The sequence below is a fragment of the Ptychodera flava genome, chromosome 10, assembly GCF_041260155.1.
Source record: "Ptychodera flava strain L36383 chromosome 10, AS_Pfla_20210202, whole genome shotgun sequence".
NCBI lineage: Eukaryota > Metazoa > Hemichordata > Enteropneusta > Ptychoderidae > Ptychodera > Ptychodera flava.
In genome coordinates, this window is record NC_091937.1 from 17,940,748 (window position 1) to 17,960,666 (window position 19,919).

At 37.8% G+C, this 19,919-nt stretch overlaps 2 protein-coding genes across 2 annotated transcripts in view; both read right to left on the minus strand.

Annotated features, from left to right (window-relative positions):
- LOC139142158 (biotin--protein ligase-like) overlaps window positions 1-19,919 on the minus strand; it is a 635,662-nt gene that overhangs the window by 258,993 nt on the left and 356,750 nt on the right. The gene's annotated exons all lie outside the window — the stretch shown is intronic.
- Window positions 14,156-17,544, minus strand: LOC139142148 (cystatin-A3-like). The gene is made up of 3 exons (XM_070711996.1): window positions 17,355-17,544; window positions 16,971-17,072; window positions 14,156-15,848 (listed from the first exon to the last, which is right to left on the minus strand). The coding sequence occupies exons 1-3, from the start codon at window positions 17,439-17,441 to the stop codon at window positions 15,732-15,734; spliced, it is 306 nt and encodes a 101-aa protein (XP_070568097.1). The 5' UTR covers window positions 17,442-17,544; the 3' UTR covers window positions 14,156-15,731.

The following is a 19,919-nucleotide window of genomic DNA, read 5'->3' on the forward strand; positions in this document are numbered from 1 at the left end:
ACACTTTGATTACTGGGAAAATAGCTTAATTGTTTGAAAAGCAAAGATTTTGGATCTTATAATTACATACATTTGAACAAGAAATTTTATTTTCGATTTTCTCATGCAGTCTATGAAAACTATGAGCAATATTTTCCAATATAAAAGTAGCTAATCTGTGTATTTATAGACACTTGATAATTGATATTAATGTATTTGATTAAAGACTAGGGTGGTGAAAAGTGCATATGCGTGCCAGAAAATTTGGATTAAAATTTGGAATTTCACCGAAATGTTGATTCACTTAACATTGTAGTCTACGAGTAAACTGAATATTTTTTCAATACAAAACTAGCCAAATCTGTGTATTACTGGTTGTTGATGTAGTCTATGAGGAAACTATAAATATTTTCCCAATACAAAACTAGCTAATCTGTGTTTTGTAAATGTTTGAAAATTGATATAAATGTACGTGATGAGAATAGGGTGTTTGAAAGAGCAGATGTGAACAACAAATATGATATTTGAATTTTACCAAAGTGATTATTTTTACAGTTCAAAAAGAATTCTTTGAAAATCCAATGGTCAAATGAGAAATTATATGTCAATTAAGATATTATTGATACAGACTGTGACATCTAGGGGAGGGTCACAGTTTATTGTGCATGAAAATTGGGGAGGGTCACACCTTTTATTGCAAAACCTTTTTGAGGGTCACTATTTTTCACCCCGGGGCCTTAGATTTAAAAGTGTTGATCAATCAAATCAGATGATTTTGAGGGGTCACATTTTACAATTGATGAATGGGCGGAGGGAGGGGGGGGGTTAAAATTTTAGAAATTAAATTTGGAGGGGGTCGCTTCTTGAATTTCATTTTTAGCTAAAATTCCACAGACCCCCACCCCGTAAAACGAAGGCTCCTTTAATCAATATCTATTGCGCGATTGACACCATACCTTTCAGGTACCATATGTTAAAATTCGCTTGCTTCGACAACACATGAGGATCCTAACGCAGACAGAAAGCAAGACACGCCCACACATGGGAGAAGGTTGTATCTCGGGCGAAGACGTCCGAAAGCTTAACGTTTCTTTGAACAGTTGAAACGAAGTTGACTACAAGTAGTCTAAAGATTCTAGTACTTCCGTGCAGGTCAAACAAGAATTCTCCGAAGTAAGACGAAGTCACATTCATCAATTCCGATTATAATTAGGGAAACCTATTGTCTGCCTCCGCATACGACTATCTTGTAAAACGCCAGCTTCATCTCTTCAGCTACCGATACCAACAGGTTCTATGATTGTGTGACCAATAATTTGACTTTGACTTTTGATGAGACCCTGGCATGAGGTGAATTGACCTTGTTTAGTCAAGGATAAGATTTCAAAGGTATATTTTTACATTAGATATCTTTGCTAAATAGATTTTGAGTGATAAGGTCTTTTCGTGCAACTACAGTGACTGAAACATCTCGAGTTCAGTAAATCGAACTTGAATATATCGATCACCTCCAATGTAAACCAGTGTAATAAAGAATGGCCCAGATTATGACAAACATGTAACCATGCACATGTATTTTACAGTTAAAACTTGATAAAGCACAAATGGAAGCACAACGTACAGAGGGTGAAGCAATAGTTATACCACGTGTTCCGAAATGCATGAGCACATCTTGTCCCTACTATTATTACAAGTGGACCATATCTGACGAAAATCATATGAAGAAATGGTGACGTTTCCACCTTTGGTTTTTCTGCTCTCGTCAGATATGTTCGATTATAGTAATTTGATTTAATAGAGCTAGCTGTGGGTCCATTGCTGTAGTGGTTTTCTGACATTTTCTTGTCTTTTACGTAGTGATTTTGACTTTGACGACTTATCAAGCCGCCACCACACGGCGTAAAAGACTCGTCAGAAACCACCACCACCACCACAGCTACGGACCCACAGGCAGAGTGGAGTCTCCATAAATGTGCAGCTATAGGAATGTAAATGTAGAGTAAACATATTGGGTCGGTTTCAACAGGTGTAAAAGGCAGGTTTTGAAAAATTATAATCTGAGGTGTTCTTGCTTTGTTTACTGATACCAACACATTTTAGATGAAATCGAAATTTGGAGGGGTAATAATAAATGGCTGCATGTTTGTATCTGCTCTCCCTCTAAAATTTGTTCCCCTCTCCCCACTCCCTACTAGGACAGCTGTCCGCTTCCGCTATCGGGACTACAAAAGCTCCCCATTATCCTCTCCGTGCTACACGGTGTTGCCCCTTCCCCTCGGAAACTTAGGATTAGCTATCAATGCGCCAAACTGTTTACCTGTTCGTTTCGACCTGCCTTGTCCGGCATTAATTATGGCAGGATTTGTACGCCCTCAGCGACCGAGTCAAAAGACAGTAGGTAAACAGCTGATATTAATCTAAGGTATGGCTGATTGCAAGATACAGCTGCTTTCCAAGAGAAATTTCACTTATTTTTGTGTACATCTAGGCCGGTGGCCTACTGTATGTGAATAAATGATGATGAAGTGGTAAAGATACGCGGACACATAACAAACAGAAAAATTTTCTTTATTCAAAAAAGACGTCAGGCTACAAAGTAATAAGAAAAACACAATTTAAGAGGGGGGGGGCGTGATTTAATTTGCTGATAAGGTCAACACGTTGGGCGATAAGGTCGTGTTTATGGACTGATAAGCTTAATGGCAATGTGTGGTGGTCAAGTCGAGCGTTGTGTAAATAATGCGTTTGATTATTTCGATCCCATGAATAATCTTCAGTTCGGGATCGCGATCGGTCAATACTTACAAAATGCGCACAGACATGCACATGCAGCTATCCAGCCCAGGGTGCCACTCTCGGGAGAAAATGGGTACACATATACGTGTTCCCAAATTCACGGAAAAGGGAGCATGTTTTGTTCATCATACAGGTCCGTGTAAACAACGGAAAGGGGTACTTTTCCCAGAAGCAGCTCGATGAAATGACAAAAAATAGCCTATCAAAACCTGGCAAGCAATTTTCTTAGATGTACAACCATGTTAATGCTAGATTGATAATGAGATTGCTTCAAATATTGATGTTCGGCACAATGTATACTTTTTCCAACGTTTTCAAGTTGCTTCGGATTGCAGTGGAGGTAAGTTGATACAGGCAAATAAACATATTGCTTTGCTCTACACAACATTGACATGGCAGTTTTAGCTCCCTTTCCCCAGATTTGAAAAATAAAGGGGTCAATTTTTGGTCACATTTTATCCCATATATCTCAAATGGGAGTGTTTTTTTCGTTGAAAAATCGCGGATGAGTGGTGTTTTGAAATTGTACTGATAAAAGATGGATGATATACGTCCAGCCATCCTGTGAGTTCCACCGCCGTGCAAATATATTATTAAAGAGGTAGTTCATACTGTATAAAGACCTTGTTTATAAATCTTGATTTCATTTCTAGATGTTAGACAGACTAAAATTTGGAGGAAATAGTAAAAGCTATTCGCAACTGCCCTCCCATAACAAACTGTGCAAGGAAATAAGCTGACACAGCAAGTCGACATCCAAAACTGTGTTCAAGTACATTTAATGTATGTTATATATATATATATATATATATATTATATATATATATATATATATATATATATATATAATATATATATATATATATATATATAATTACTTCAAGTACAAATTAATGAAAATCTATTAAGTTATATGCATCCTGCAATCCTCAGATGCATGAAACTTAAGTAATAGATTTCATTACTTTGTACTTGAAGTAATCTGTTTATTTTTAACGCTCTGCTTAGCATTGAGCATTGTAATTTCCCACGAGGACATCTGTATACTTCGATATATATATATATATATATATATATATATATATATATATATATATATATATATATATATATATATATATATATATATATATATATATATATATATATATGTGTGTGGTGTGTGTGTGTGTGTGTGTGTGTGTGTGTGTGTGTGCTTAAATTTCCATTAAAATTTAATGAAATAAAATAAAAGCGGGTCAACTTTATGGCCCACATTTGTGGGTGCTGCGTCGTAAACTGTGCATAATATGATGAGCGAGGGTGCGATCAACTGACAGTGTGCTCTTGATGAACACTCTAATATCGCCATAAGAATGCAATACGCGTGGAGTTCACCATGGATCTAAGCGTTCCCATAAGATGTGACTTTCTGTTAAACTGTGGTTACAGCGCCACAGTTGCAGACTGAAGAATGAGAACTTGATAAAGGTTTGTGTATTTATGTTTGTTATAGAAACTGCAATCATTGTAAAACAATCTTTAAACGGCATGTGTATAGAGAGAAGTATCCGAACAACTAATGAAGACGTCAAAGGAGAGGAAGTATTCTATTTTGTAGGTAGGAAAATCTCAATTACCTCTGTTTTTTTTTCAAATCTCTCTACGAATCCATAATTTCATGATCCGTTTGGAAATTCAACTCACAGATGGAGGTAGAGTTGATTTGTACACAAAAGTCATTACGTTCATTGATGCTTTGTAAATGCATGTTACTTTGGGAATAGAACATGCCTCTGGACACTCTGCACTATAATGGACACGGTGCACTATCATGTGCACTGTGCACTCACAAACCACTGACTTCTCTCAAGTTATCTAGGCTTGTATCATATTCTTGTTAATAGGTGTAAAAACAAATGTTGTCGTCTTGTTTGTCAATGAAATTATCAAGGCATTCCACAATTCTTTTTTATTTGCCCCATGTGGATCTCATAATGTGCAACAGCCATTTGACAGCATCTGAGCCTTAATTGGTCACAAATTTGCTACTTTTGCCATCTCATAAGTAGCCAGATTTACTGATATAAATCTAATCAGTGGAGATTTCATAGAAACAAAGCACTTCTGCAATATATCTGGTCAAAGAGAACTGTCTATTCTACCATGTAACTTTTTGTTTGCGTCACGAAATTTACCTACAAAAGTGCATGAGATTGGTGGCAATAAGGACACTAATACTTTCATCGGCGACAAACCTCACAGACCAGAAGAATATTTGAGGACATCTGTGGCTGAAGGTGAGATATCATATAGTTGTATTTATCCAAAGGTAGTGTACCTAGAGGCACAATGCTCATATTACTAGCAACAAGATTATCTAAGAAGTTCAACAAGCGAAAGCATGCTATTAAATAGTATCAACATGATATCTTTCAAACCAGCAGCTCTCTTGAAAACAAGTACTAAAAGAATAACAATATAACATAAGTTGGAAGTTGTTTTATTGAGTTGACATATATATTAATGTATTGTGCTTCTTTATGACCTAGCACCATTGGGGTGATAAATGGAAACACAGAAAGAAACACAAGAAATAAAATCGATGGAATAAAAGGTGTGAAAAATATACACCTCAAAGTTACCTAGCCTTCAAGCTATAAGTTTAGCTAAGTCCATCTGATGGATCATAAAATCAGGTAATAATTCTATTCGAACTTTTTTTCAGGAATGACAGAAAATAATAGACTGTAGTTGAAGACATGACTAAGTACAGATGGCGCTTTGCTTTTAGATAAGTGGTTGAATTTTGCATTTCATTTAAGTGGAAAAGTTAAACGAACAAAATATCTTTGATAGTTTGCCAATGTAGTATCTTTTCTTACAAAAGGTCTTAAACATACTATTAACATGTCCACGGCAACGAAAATATGTCGTTAAACTTTAAAACCCCTTCCCAAAAATGAAAGTTTTGAATCCGAAAGTGCGAGTACAAATTGTAATTTTAACTTCCCAAAAACACAATATATATCATCCATGCGAATAAGCGGTTGGAAGTTTTAACTTCAGTCAGATCTTGAACAAAGTTACATGCATTTCAAAGCAGAATCTGAACAGTGATCGAGAATCATGAGTACACGTGGTTTCCGTGGTGGCATATAACCGACGAATTAGTGCACAATAATTGAAATAGATCTCAACCGCTTCCTAGTAAACGCAATCAGTTTCATTGTCATGTTCGATGTTTTCAGTATCCATGATCACTAACTCAGACTTTGGTACATGGAAAATATCTAAAGCAATATTATTTTTATAGAATAAGGCAACACAACTGAAATGAAGCTGTAGAATTATCATACAGAATGTCTGATGCTAATGTAGTGAAAACTGATTTTTGTCAAAGATACACATATTTCACAAGGGTTTATTGTACTGTGTCAGGAATGTTAACATCGTGCTGAGAAACTTGACAGCAGCTTTGCTTAGAAATAAGTCAATGGATCTGCTTTCGTTTTGTCCACTTGTACTGCCGTCAGAGTGACTACTGAACCAGCCATCGGCAACGCTTGGTGAAATCTGACGTGGATGTATCTGTCATTTCCAATGTAAACCTGATAAAAATGAAATGTACTTAGATTGTGATCGTCATACGAATAATCTCCAGTCACACACACACATATGAACATACTGTGGAGAAGATTGCAGAAGGATACTCATAGTGACCAAGCAAATTGATGCAGAGAACATCGTATATATGCACTTAATTGTCAACGTAAATGTGCTGGTACCACAAAGGAATAAAGCGATTATTTCCTGCTCTTTTAAGCCACCAATTTATGGTACCTTCTTTGAGAGAAATCTCAGATGAGGGTTCTTATTGATGTCGTATGGCGTGTGCTTGAATGGTATGTGTAAAGGTATTTGAAAGATTTTTGGTTTTGTAAGCTATTTTTAACAAAGGTTAGGAACTAAATTGTCAGCTGTGTACACCCTGCATGGCATCCAGTTCTTACGGTACATGTGCCACCTAACATATCTATGGAAATTGCAAATAATAAAATATGCATTTACAATTGTTATGACTTATTATCAATGGTAAATATTCATCTGCAGACAACCTTGTGATCTATGGCAAAAGTAGTCTTGACTCAAAACTTTCGAAGACCTGACCTGGAGGTTAGACAGCTGGCAATAGTGTGGCGTAAAAAGAGCATCCACCGCTTGATGTGTGACATTACTGTATTTATTATGCAAAGCGTATTCATGGTTTGATTTGGTATGCAAATTCAATAGAAATGACCCTTTATCAATGATGAATATTCATATCTCGCGCGCGCGCGCACACCACACACACACACACACACACACACACACACACACACAAACACACACACAAACACACACACATACGCGCGCACACACATTGTAAAGAAGAAGACAAGGCCTGACCTTGAGGTATGACTTGGATACGTAAATTCAAATGTTATGACTCATTGTTATTGATGAATATTCATATCACACACATTGTGCCATCTGGACAAAATGTATACCATAGGCGCTGTGCCAGAGGCCTGACCCCAGGGTGTGACCTTAGGTAAGACTACAAACAATAGAGTTGCATTTAACCAAAGTGAAATCAATATCCCAACAACATATTATTATCGATTATAAACAAGCAGTGCATTGTTGACCTCTTTGTAGGATGGCGATTCACTTAAAATAAAAGTATATACACTTTCAAACTGTTATATCGTTTCCTGTCCTTCATCAGGTGACTTGGATCACGGAAAATGAAAACAATCATTGCTGTGCCCTTCTAATGAAATCAATAGCAGTTGTTTACTGAACCAAGCAGGAGGAATGAAGTTTAATTTAGTTACCCTAATAGTTCACACCATTCACTATCTGGGTCGAATATTGTTTTGCCACATAGACATCAAGCTCCACCCCAACTTTTTCTTCGACTTCAGTTCGGATCTGAAGGAGACGGTAGTGATAGTAAAGTAGTGTCTCAAATGTTAGATGCAAGTAAATCTTCCGCATGATTTTTTTCTCAACCGGTTTGACACCTTAGATTTTCTGTACCATCCCAATGTGGGGAGTGCCTGATACCACCCTTTACATGTAAATTGAAAACACGTAAGTGCACTGACTTCTGAGTAAAAAAGTCGAAACAAACTAGCTAGTTATAAATATTGCAACAGAGGTAACAAATAATTAAAAGATAAGATATCAAATCTAGGACTAGCCATGTGAATAACTCTCGGATAATTCCATAATCCATGGTAAATAAAAATTGCAGCGGATTTGCCAAAGCGGTTGCACTTAGCATTAATTTCCATTGTACAGAGAACGTGGGAGATATACATTTAATAACTTACTCCATTCAAAAGTTCTTGTACTTCCTCTGTTGCCGGTCGAGGCATAGACAGTAGAGAAATAGGCTGGAAAGCTTCGGCAAAGATCAAATGAACTATAAAGACGCGACGAGCCATCTGTTTTGGAATAAATTCGAAATGTGTGAATCGACTTTTGCATGATATAATTGTCAGCTTGGCGATTGCCTCTGCTCGACAGCCGGTAGCTCGCAGTGAAAAAACTTCATTGAACCTACTTTAAGCTACCTCCATGGTTCTACAGTTCCGATTGAAGTAGGATTCCGTCATCCTAAAGATTGATATATTCCCAGATACGACGAAAAAAGCATCGTCTTCCTTTTAAAAGGGATTATATGGCATTAACAAATGACAAAAGAAACATGAAGTTAAAGTTTTGCCACATTGAACCTCAACTTTGGTAGTTTATATATATATAGTCATTATTCAAATCCAACACTGAAGTCTGTTTCTCCCTCAGTGATTTAATGTATACAAAGTAAATAAAAGACAACTTCTCATTTATTGTCCATCAAATACAAAGAAGGTGTGAGCACACAAAGAATGTCAGTGACGAGATCCCTATGTTTCGACACCCCTATGTTCCGAAACAGTATATGTCAAAAATATTTAAATGTGTAATATCCTATCGGAAAGTCCATGTTCAGGGGGATGGTGTGCATTTCTACCCAAGTTAAGTATTTTCGGTACTATTTAAAAGATAAATCTACAGAAATATACTCAATTAAAGCCGTCTTTTCAAAAAAGTGGCCAAGGCATCGTGTTCATGGAACAAGGCCTTTTCTGAAGAAAACATCGAACAATAGTTAATGAAATATATAAATCATGATTTATCCTTGTGAAAAATATCATGCAGAGACGACATAATACATCCAAAAGAGATGATTATACTTAATCACTGAAATCAATTCCAAGATGTAAACAGGGCGGAACTTGTTACCAATTTCTAGACAGACAACGCGCGTCCACTAGACCCGATTGTGCCCCTAGAGAAAATGAAACGCAGAATTAGCATTGATTGATTGATTGATTAGGCTGAATGTGATTCCTCACATGACTGATTATCGGAACTTACTTTTAAACTTTTTTGGTATAGTTCTGAACGTTTTAAAGACACCCGTTTCTCGTAACTTGTTTCTCAAAATGTAGAAATTATTTGCAAGGCTTTTGATGTGGATTTGATTTGGACCGTTGATTGAGGAGGCATCATGGACCAGTGGCTAGATCACAGGATGGTGAGTTCGAGCCCCGGCATGGCCATGGTGTTGTGTCCTTGGGCAAGGCACTTTATTCCTCATTGCTCCTCCCCACCCAGGAGTGATTGGTACCTGGTAGGAAAGTGGTTGTAATGTGTGTGTTTAGCTCTGCTGCGCTTATTGGCTGCACATGTGAGCTGTAGTTTGCTCCCCAGGGAGTTGAGTGGTATCATATTAGGTCCAGTGACCAGGGGTAATAATAATTGTAAAGCGCCTTGAGCACATGTACTTGTGGATATGTGCGCTATAGAAGCACCCAATATTATTATTATTATTTATTATCTTCCATTTTGAGTACAACTCGTCTATGTGGATAGCAGATATATTGAGATATAAAAAGTTCAATATCTTGGCGATATTATACGGAAAAATAAACAAATTTAACAAATAAACAAACAGGAACCATACAATATTTGACAATCTATTTATATGGACATAATCGGGTGGTTTAATTTGCATAATTGTCAACAATAAGCAAAGAGGAAATTTTAAGCAATTCCCAGACGTACCTTGATAGTCTGAATTACTGTAAGAGGTCAAATGCTTAGCCCATTACACGTCTCATGGCGTATCGCGTTTTCGGATTACTCGCATGATTTTAAGATAGTCCGAAAAAAAAAACATTGCGTTCCAGCGGTAAGACAGAATGGGATGTTTTGATTCATGAAAGCTATTAAAACTAGTTGGATCTCCGTGTCCCGATTTTGTAATGATTTATCGCGTTTATTGTATTTTTAATAGTGGTATCAACGGACATAATAATATGTATTAATTGTGGAGGCAATGAAAGGCTTTGGAGAAAATCATGATTTTACGTCGTAATGCAATCGACACCTCGCTGTTTGTGTATAACGCGTATGTCATGATAACTATCGTGTATTAGTGAGTTCGTGTACCGTTTTATCGGCGGATATAAATTAGATGTGTGCATTTTTTGTTGTAAATATGTATTTAATCTATGGTGGGTGTAGTCTTGCATTCTGGTATGAAATTTCTCGCGAAATTTTCACTCAGTCCTGCGGAAAAATGTGTCACCAAAATGAATGGGATAGAGAGTAAGCCTATGAATCGGAAGTGCAAGATACGGATACGAGATTCATATTTGCGTATTAACTCCCAAGTGTGCTGCAATGCATGTATTTCATATGATATCAATTAATACTAATGAATAGTATTTAGAACCACTCTTCTTTGCTACGGAAAAAGTTGTGTTTAGAACACAGTGAATTAGGGTCTGCAAGCATGTTTTGCGAGATTGTGCGACTGCTGGCCTGTACAAGCGTTGATCGCAAATGACGTCATTTTTCTGCCATTAATATGCAAAAATAGGTATTTGTCCGCATTTATCGCAAGCACAACGAAAATAAAACCTGCTACTAGTGTTACAATGGATACCAAAGGTCACACTAATTCATTACTCAGACTACAAGCTGCAACAACAGCCACACATGCAACAGCAAAATTTGTTGGAATTTTGTCCGATATCGAGCGCGTGCAGCTATATTTAGTAACAAACCCGAAATAGCGATCAGCGCTATTGGATTAGTTTATCAACCTTAAGCAAACTCAACGTAATGTATACCAAACAAGTTCGTTCAAAAGAAATACCGCAGCTTCCCATCCTGGTACTGTCTAAAGGTGAGGAGGCTTCATTCTACCTACCATCGCCATCGTTTGCTGTCTGAGCTGTGTTCCTTCAGGGCAAGTAATGAAAATACAGAACCAATTGACTCAAATAATCAACAGTCCCAGGAATGATGTGGGGCATGGCACCATATGGTCCAAATAATAGCAAGTATAGTGACCTACAATGACCTGTACAATACATCATATTATTTACCACCATTGTCACCGTAACGTATCGGAAGTGGCTGCTTCTAGCGTGTGGGGTACAAGTTACCTTCAATAGCATTGATTGCCTACATGGATTGTCTTTGACATCGATTCGTATATACGTAGACATAATTCAATGCAACTTTTGCATAGGATTCTGATAAACATTAAATGTTGCAGCTGTGTTGACGTGATGCATATAGACATTTGTTTGTAGACAAGAAAGTCGCAAAGGCATAGTTCTGACCACTCCCTACCTTTAAACCCGATGGAAATGCAAGATAATTTTGCACTTTTTCAGCAAATATGATGAAGATATCGCTGCTATGCTGGTGACATTTAGAGAACAAGAATATCGCAATCACGTACGACCTGGTTCATTACTTGATGTCGCGTTGGGTTCAATGTCAGGAGCAATGTTTAATCGTAGGCCTGAACATTTGACATTTTCAAACCCCGGGTTCAAACCCGACCTTAAGACATAAAATAAGTTGCACGTTGCATATACGGAAACAATGGACGGTAAAATGATTTTGCAATAAAGATCCTACTTTTGCAGCCTCATGGGCAACCCGATTTGTGCAAGGTGTCCTGGAGGTAATGCACTCCTCCAAGACTTCCTCAATGTCTAACTTAAAGGTCCAATAATACACTCAGCTGTCCTTGGCTCCACATTAACAAATCATCAAGGACGACACTGACAATTAAAAAGATCAGAGGTTGATTATAAATTATTTTGGCTATACCACTGACGAAAACAAGATATTTCGGAATTTATCTTTAATCAATAGCTATTGCACGATTGACGCCATATATTATACTCCCCTGCTTCGACAACACACGAGGATCCTAAAGCAGACAGACACATGATCGGTCGAGACTAAAACCAAGACACACCAAGACATGGGAGATGGTTGTATCTAGGACTGTGACATACAAAGCTTAAAGTCTCTTGAACAGTTGAAACGAACGTGAGTTCGAGTAGTCAAGCAAGTATTCTCCGAAGCAAGACGAAATCAAATTCACCCATTCGTCTCGATTATAATTAGAGAATCCCATTGTCTGCCTCCGTACAAATATCTTGGAAAATACCAGCTTCATCTCTACAGCTACCAATCCCAACACGTTTTGTGAGTGTGTGACGAATAATTTGACTTTGACCTTTGATGAGACCCTGGCATGAGCTGAATTCTACCGACCTTTTTCAGTCAAGGATAAGATTTAAGATATATTTTTTTACATTTGGTATCCTTACTAAAGAGATTTTTGGGTGATAAGGTCTGAGCCGTTTGGTTCTAGGAAAGTCGATGGGAAATCTTTTCCTTTGTTTTGGTCTTTTAGCGCAACCAGAGTGACTGAAACATCTTGAGCTTCGTAAATCGGACTTGACTTTATCGGTCAATTCCAATGTAACCAAGAGTAATACAGAATGGCCCAGATTATTACAAGCATGTAACCATGCACAGTTGTTTAAAAAAATGATAAAGCACAAATGGGAGCACAACGTACAGGGCGCGAAACAATAGTGATGCCTCGTGTTCCGAAATGCGTGAGCACAACTTGTTCTTATTGTTAATACAGTGGAGCCATAGCTGACTAAAATCAGATGCAGAGACGGCGACAGTACTACCTTTGTTTCTTTCTGCTGTCGTTAGACATATTACTTTATAGTAATTAGACTGAGTAGAGCTAGCTGTGGGTCCATAGCTGAGGTGGTTTTCTGACATTTTCTTGTCTTTCAAGTGCTGATTTTGGCTTCGACAACTTTTCACGTCGCCATAACGCGGCGTAAAAGACCCGTCACAAAATCCCCACCACAGCTACGGACCCACATCTTGAGTGGAGTCTGCATTAGTGTGCAGTCATAGAATTGGTTATATAGAGTAAAGATATTGGGTTGTTTCCAAGAGGGGCAGCCGCCGATTTTGAGAAATTATAATCTGAGATGTTTTTGCTTTGTTTACTGGTACCAACAAATTTTGGACGAAATTTGGAGGGGGTAATAATGAATGGCTGTTTGTAACCGCTCTTCCTCTAAAATTGGAAAAAAAAATCTGCCCACTTCCCCTATTCCGACTATAAAAGCTCCCCATTATCCTCTCCTTGCCACACGGTGTTGCCCCTTCCCAAAGGAAACTTAGGATAAGCTATCAATGCGCCCAGCTGTGTACCTGTTCTATTCGACCTACCTTTGACCAGTATTAATTATAGCAGGATCTGTACGCCCTCAGCTGCCGACAACTTTTCACGCCGCCATAACGCGGCGTAAAAGACCCGTCACAAAATCCCCACCACAGCTACGGACCCACATCTTGAGTGGAGTCTGCATTAGTGTGCAGTCATAGAATTGGTTATATAGAGTAAAGATATTGGGTTGTTTCCAAGAGGGGCAGCCGCCGATTTTGAGAAATTATAATCTGAGATGTTTTTGCTTTGTTTACTGGTACCAACAAATTTTGGACGAAATTTGGAGGGGGTAATAATGAATGGCTGTTTGTAACCGCTCTTCCTCTAATTTAGAAAAAAAAAACCCCAAAATCTGCCCACTTCCCCTATTCCGACTATAAAAGCTCCCCATTATCCTCTCCTTGCCACACGGTGTTGCCCCTTCCCAAAGGAAACTTAGGATAAGCTATCAATGCGCCCAGCTGTGTACCTGTTCTATTCGACCTACCTTTGAGCATTATTAAATTATAGCAGGATCTGTACGCCCTCAGCGGCCGATTTTAACTGTTTCACAGTCAGTACAGCCATATACGGCTGTACTTCGGCTGTAAAAAGTACAGCCAGTACAATAGGTAAACAGCTGATAGTTAATCCTAAGGCATAAAGATACGCGGACACAACAAACAGGAACATTTTCTTATTCATCAAGCTAAAAAGAAAACACAGAATAAGAAGAAACAAAGCATAGAATAAATTTGGTCTAGTAATTTTATTTTCTTATTATTTTCTCTTAATTCAGTAATATATAGGCCTATACGTGTATTCTCATTATTTGAGGCACCCTATGGCCTTACCACACCAGTGCATAGCTGCTATGTCTTTCCCTAGGGTCTGGTTGATCAGATACATATTCAGCTGCATATAAAAGTACGCTATCTACAGTCACCGATGAGTGCAACTTCTGTTCACTGATGCCAAATGAAAACAAAGGAATTGTTACTAAAAAACTGACCGTAGTACATCAACAGGGTAACTTGTTATGCAAACTCAACCGTAGGGTTTTGGCCTAATATAAACCAAGGAACGTAGACCATTCTTCTTTATGTTGAAAGAAGCAACACACTCATACTGGTTATTGTCAGGTCATCCACGCAGAATTTATTTATTTAGCTCCAAACTATTTTCTACCTGTCCTTGCTCTGGTTTCTTCAGGCCATGGAAAGGGAAAGCAAATTATTAATCACCTCCCACGCAATGTAATAAATAATATAATTTTTTACAGAACAAAACTCAAAGCACACTACTATTGGATGAATTCCTGTCTATACTAATGTTAATGATTCGATACTGCCTGAATAGATTTTGCCTCTGAGTGTAGAGTGAATGAATTGCAAATTGAAAAAAGAAAGACACTATTCGCTGCATGTTGCGCCAGATTACCTTTACGGCGAGTCACACAACAAATCATCATCTAGTAAACATCTACGGGGTACTTGAAAGCATTACCTCTATCTACTGGAATTAAGATGCGCTATTTTCGCTGACGATGAATCCATGACGTCAAATCCATCCTTTTTCATACATTGAACGTGAAGTAACGACAGATAGGTAGAGTTTAATACTCAAGATTTGTTTGTACTTGTGTAGTATCGAACCTTGGTTGGTACTTCTGCGTTCGGCCTGGGCAACGGGCCGGGATTTCATTATATTTTATCAAACTTGTTTCAGCCGTTAAATGTATTGTTCAGATTTAGGCATCTACAGTTGACCGACCAAGTTGAAGTCCCGAATTTGAAGATATTTTAGAGTGAATATCTCTTTCTCATATGGGACCTATAGATTCATAACCTTACTTTTCAATTTCATTTTGTAACTGAGGCTACAAAGTGTTGAAATAGCGGCCTTCTATAAAACTTGAAGCAGACTTGTTCCATTTTGTGGACACGATTGTCGAATCCTGAGGACCGCCAAAAGGATTATACTTACATTATCAGTATGCACAACTGTGAACAATAAAACATTCTTTACAATTGCTATCAGTAATGCAACAACAAAAACTGAACATTGTAAATCGTGGAGGTAACACGTGCGTTTTCTGAAATTGCTCTTGATAAAAGTTGCTTGTGTTGACAGCTATGCAATTCAAATTCCTATCATATGACCTTTATATATCTGTATATCTGCGTGTTAAGCGTAGTAATTACAATTATAGTTGGTGTTCCACCGGTTATTTGAGTCAAAGATATAACACAAATTAAGAAAGTTCACTTTACATTTAGTTATATAGTACCGTAAAATACATTGCCGAGAACTCAGGGTGATATGATCAGACATTCAGTGGGTCTTCTTTCTTTTTGTGATCTTCTACTGCAGTCAGAGTGATTGAACCATCAAGCGCATTGTAAAATTGGACGTGAATGAAACGATCAGCTCCAACAAAAACCTGTTAAAGAAGAATGGGCTTATTATTACAATATCATGAATACTCTTCGATTAGGAGAACGATTAATCTATACGTATGAATCTGTTCAGATATACACTTAACAGATGCAGCCACCCAGTCAACATATCAAAGCAGAGGTGGTTTGTACTCCATGCAGAGCTGGTTTATAAATATTATAAACATTTGACTGTGTTTTATGAAGGTCCCTTTGAACAGACCACACTTTGGAGCATACAGTAAAGAGCTGTTCGCAACTGCCCTCCCACTATACCATTTGCAAGGAAATAAATAAATAAAATCAAATGCGGATGCCGCACTCTGATTGGGCCGATGGCAATTACAATTGTTTACAAGTTGGCGATATTGACGGGAACCGCCTAAAACTTAAGCAGATCTGGTCAAACCGACTATATCGGAGTTTCCTTTCCGGCGGCAACACTGTTGGTTCTTTGTAAACATGTTCGTTACTCGATTCGTTGAAAACAAGTTGCCCGCGCAAATAATTGTTTATGCTATCCTAGGCCAAAGATAGATACTATAGGCGGCCACGCCCAAAATAAAATTGGAAAATGAGATCTTTGGTAAATTGAAATTTTCAAACGTAAGTCATTCGGGTGTAGTCTTGATTAAAATGTTACTCGCCACACTAAAAGATTCAAATCGCTGGGCAAAAGGTTGCTAGGGGCAATGCTTTTGTTCAAGAGACAATGAATTACTGCAAGTTGTTTTTAAGCAATGACAGATACTGTAACTAAGGGTGAGCATATTTACACTTGCTACAGCCTGTGCGGTGTCATCAGTCTTTTAAAGTCCCATCCAACATAATGAACCTTGGTCGAGTTTATAACAACTACATGTATACTCATACAAGAGAGGAAAGCCGCTAAAGCGATACAAAATTCGATGTGAAAGAGTAAGAGCAATCGCGTGTGATGGATAGTCTGGTCCCGCCCTGGAATGACATGTGGAGTTTACTATGGAGTAAACGTCTTTTAATTAAGTATGTACACCTGTCCTTGATCTTGATCCCGTGACAGCCGTAGAAAGTGAAAACAAACGATTCGCCGTTTACTATACAATCCAATAATTGTAGGTTGCTTGACAAAACTTCCAGCATATTACCTTGACGAGATAGTTAAACCCCGCAACCACCTGCATTCTGCATAGTGTGGCTTCAAATTCTGCAAAGTTTACCCCAAGCTTGATTTCAACTAGAGTCCGGACCTGAGGGAGAAGGCAATGGAAGCGGAATAAGTGGCCGCAATTTCAACACCTTGGGTGTCTTATCACTATTTAGTGGAGATCCTATCGTGTTTTGCTACGTATGAACTTAACTGCAGTAAGTTTTTCCTGTAGAAACGTTACGAATTATGTGAAAGTAACGCCAAAAATCAAGAAAGAGTGATGGGATTTTATGCTGCCTTTAGTCTATAAGAAAACATAATCACAACGGATTCACACCATTGCACTTTGCATTTCCATCTCATACAAAACAAGCTAACTCACTCTGTTTACCAGTTCCAGCACCTCCGGTGAGGGCTTTTCAGGGGGAGTTGACCAGTCACCAAATCGTGGGCATTCTTGCTTTTCCATTGTATGATTCCGGGACTTTGCTACTGCGAAAGGAATGAGTGAGACAACTCCTCTATATATATGTTTTCAGTAGGTGGCCTTCGCGGTGAGTCATGTGACACATCACCATGTAATGATTGGTTATGTATTGGGCATGGTTAGGGAGCATTTTTTTTTACTGGGAGAGGGGTCAGTGGAAGTCAGGGGTTGACTTTTTACAAAACCGATTTAGTGGAGTCCAATTTTATGATCAGTGGTATGGGCGGGGAGGAGGGGTGTTCCAAGTTTATAAATGTTTGTGTAGAGTTACGGCAAAAAACCACAGAATTGACCGAAAGTGTATAAAACAGAATACGAACACGGCTTTATTCTGTCTGAACAGGTGATAACAAGTAAAACGGAACACTTTTGTTTACAAAAATAGAATTTTCAATGTGACAAGAGACATAAGTGTCATGGCAATGTTCACGATATAACTTTTATAATGCTTTGAATACTGGCGAAAAAAGCTTCGATTTTTGAAAATATGGCGTTATATGGAGGGTTTGCAAAGATTTTGGACTTTGTATAACGATATATATTTAAAGAACAGGGACTTACAAAGATATAAATAAGAACACCAATGGGACAAGTCCTTCTTCAATCAGTTATTCTGACGAGTCACTTTGGCTGACTGTCAAGTTCACTGAGGTAAACTGCATCTTTCGAACTACTCGGTTCTGATGAGTCACTTTGACTGATGGATAATGATCGAGCCAGTCTGTTTTCTATCAACTATTCATTCCCCAGTCGGGGGACAATGGTGCGCGTATGCCGGTGACTGCATGTGTATCAGTATAAGATGAGATATTGTGACCATGTAGATGCTCGTACATTTTGTCTCCAAGTATTAAGTTAGGGGTGTAATACAAAATTTACAAAAGGGCTTTACACAAAATTCTTTGAAACAATATACTGCTACATTTTTCCTTTATTTTCATCAGAGTTAATTGTTTGATAGTAACAGAATGCAAATGAAGACAGAATGAGGTTTATTGTATGTGATTTATTATCGAGAAAACAGAAAGTTAACTAGGTTTGTATACAGTACTTTCAAATCACAATATGCTGCAGGCATTTCTATTTTATTTTCCTCAGAGTAACTGTTATTAGATAGGAAAAAGAAGGTATGTCGACAACATTGATGCCTTAGACAATGACAGAAGACGGCGATATCAGCAATATAGACAGTGTTGTGTTCAAAGACACCAACTTTTTAATGATACTTATGTGCATGCCACAACATGGGCCTTTGTTTACATTACGGTACACTTTAAAAGTCAGAAAAAAAATATCAGTGTATCTTCACAAATTTGTTTTACAATTTTATGTCAGCCCATGCTGATCTGACGGAAATCAATAGTTTGATAATGGAAAAAGTTGTATTAATGAGGATCTCCTATGAAAATTAACAAGCATGCGGAAAAATAAAAATAATTGCATCTTGGCGGCCATTTTAAATATTTAATGAGGTCAAATGACCATGATTTGCATATTTTTGGACAAGTGTTTTATGGTGCTTCTAAAGATACATGGTTATGAGGGACAGTCTTCGATTATTTCATAAGTCTGGCGTCATGCCGCATGGTACTTCCAAATGTTAACTCCACCCAAAGGCCTTTGGGTGCTAAGGGTTAATCAATCTAATCAGATGAATAATGTGGGGAGGGAGTCACATTTAAAATTAGGGGTCAAATTTAGAAATTTAATTTAGAGTTGTAGTTACGTTCCATCGATCCCCTCCCCATAAAAATGAAAGCTCCCTTACTACCGGGGATCAGGTATGACTACAAGATGAACTATCACTAATTTTGAAAATTAAGCGAGTCCATGACATTGAATCGCTGTTTCGATCTCTTGCACGAGACTAAAAAAGATGGATTCTCTTGCTTTACAAGCAAACCATTGAATTGATCTCTGTAATCATACCCAAGACATAAAACAGTCATATTAAATTTCTTTGACAACTGAAAATGAGTTCATATCGAATACCATTTCATGATACAAAAAATGAAAGCAGTGTTTTGGTCATTATATGAAGATAATTCATATTCGTTACATGTGCAGTTACACGTAATAGAGGTATTCTTATGAGACAGCTGGCGTATGCCAGACAGAGAGGCCTAAAGCTACCCTCTCTTACATGTTATACATACATAGACATAATCTGACTCAAAGACATGTTCATCAAGGTGTCAAAAGAATGGCGTGAGAAAAATTGTTTCCTGTAATATGAAACACTATGACGGTAGAGAAGAAGGAATGTTTTGTTTCTTTTACTCGACCAAGAGAAAATGAATTAAATTACGATTTCGAATTTCTTATATTGAAGTCAATGATCTCATGCCTGAAAAAGTTTTTTCTTCCTTCCAGGACTGATCATTTTTCGCACATCATTGTAAACACACAAGCAACAGCGCAGGTAGAAATAGCCGTTTTGGATGGCATAATGCCATTGGA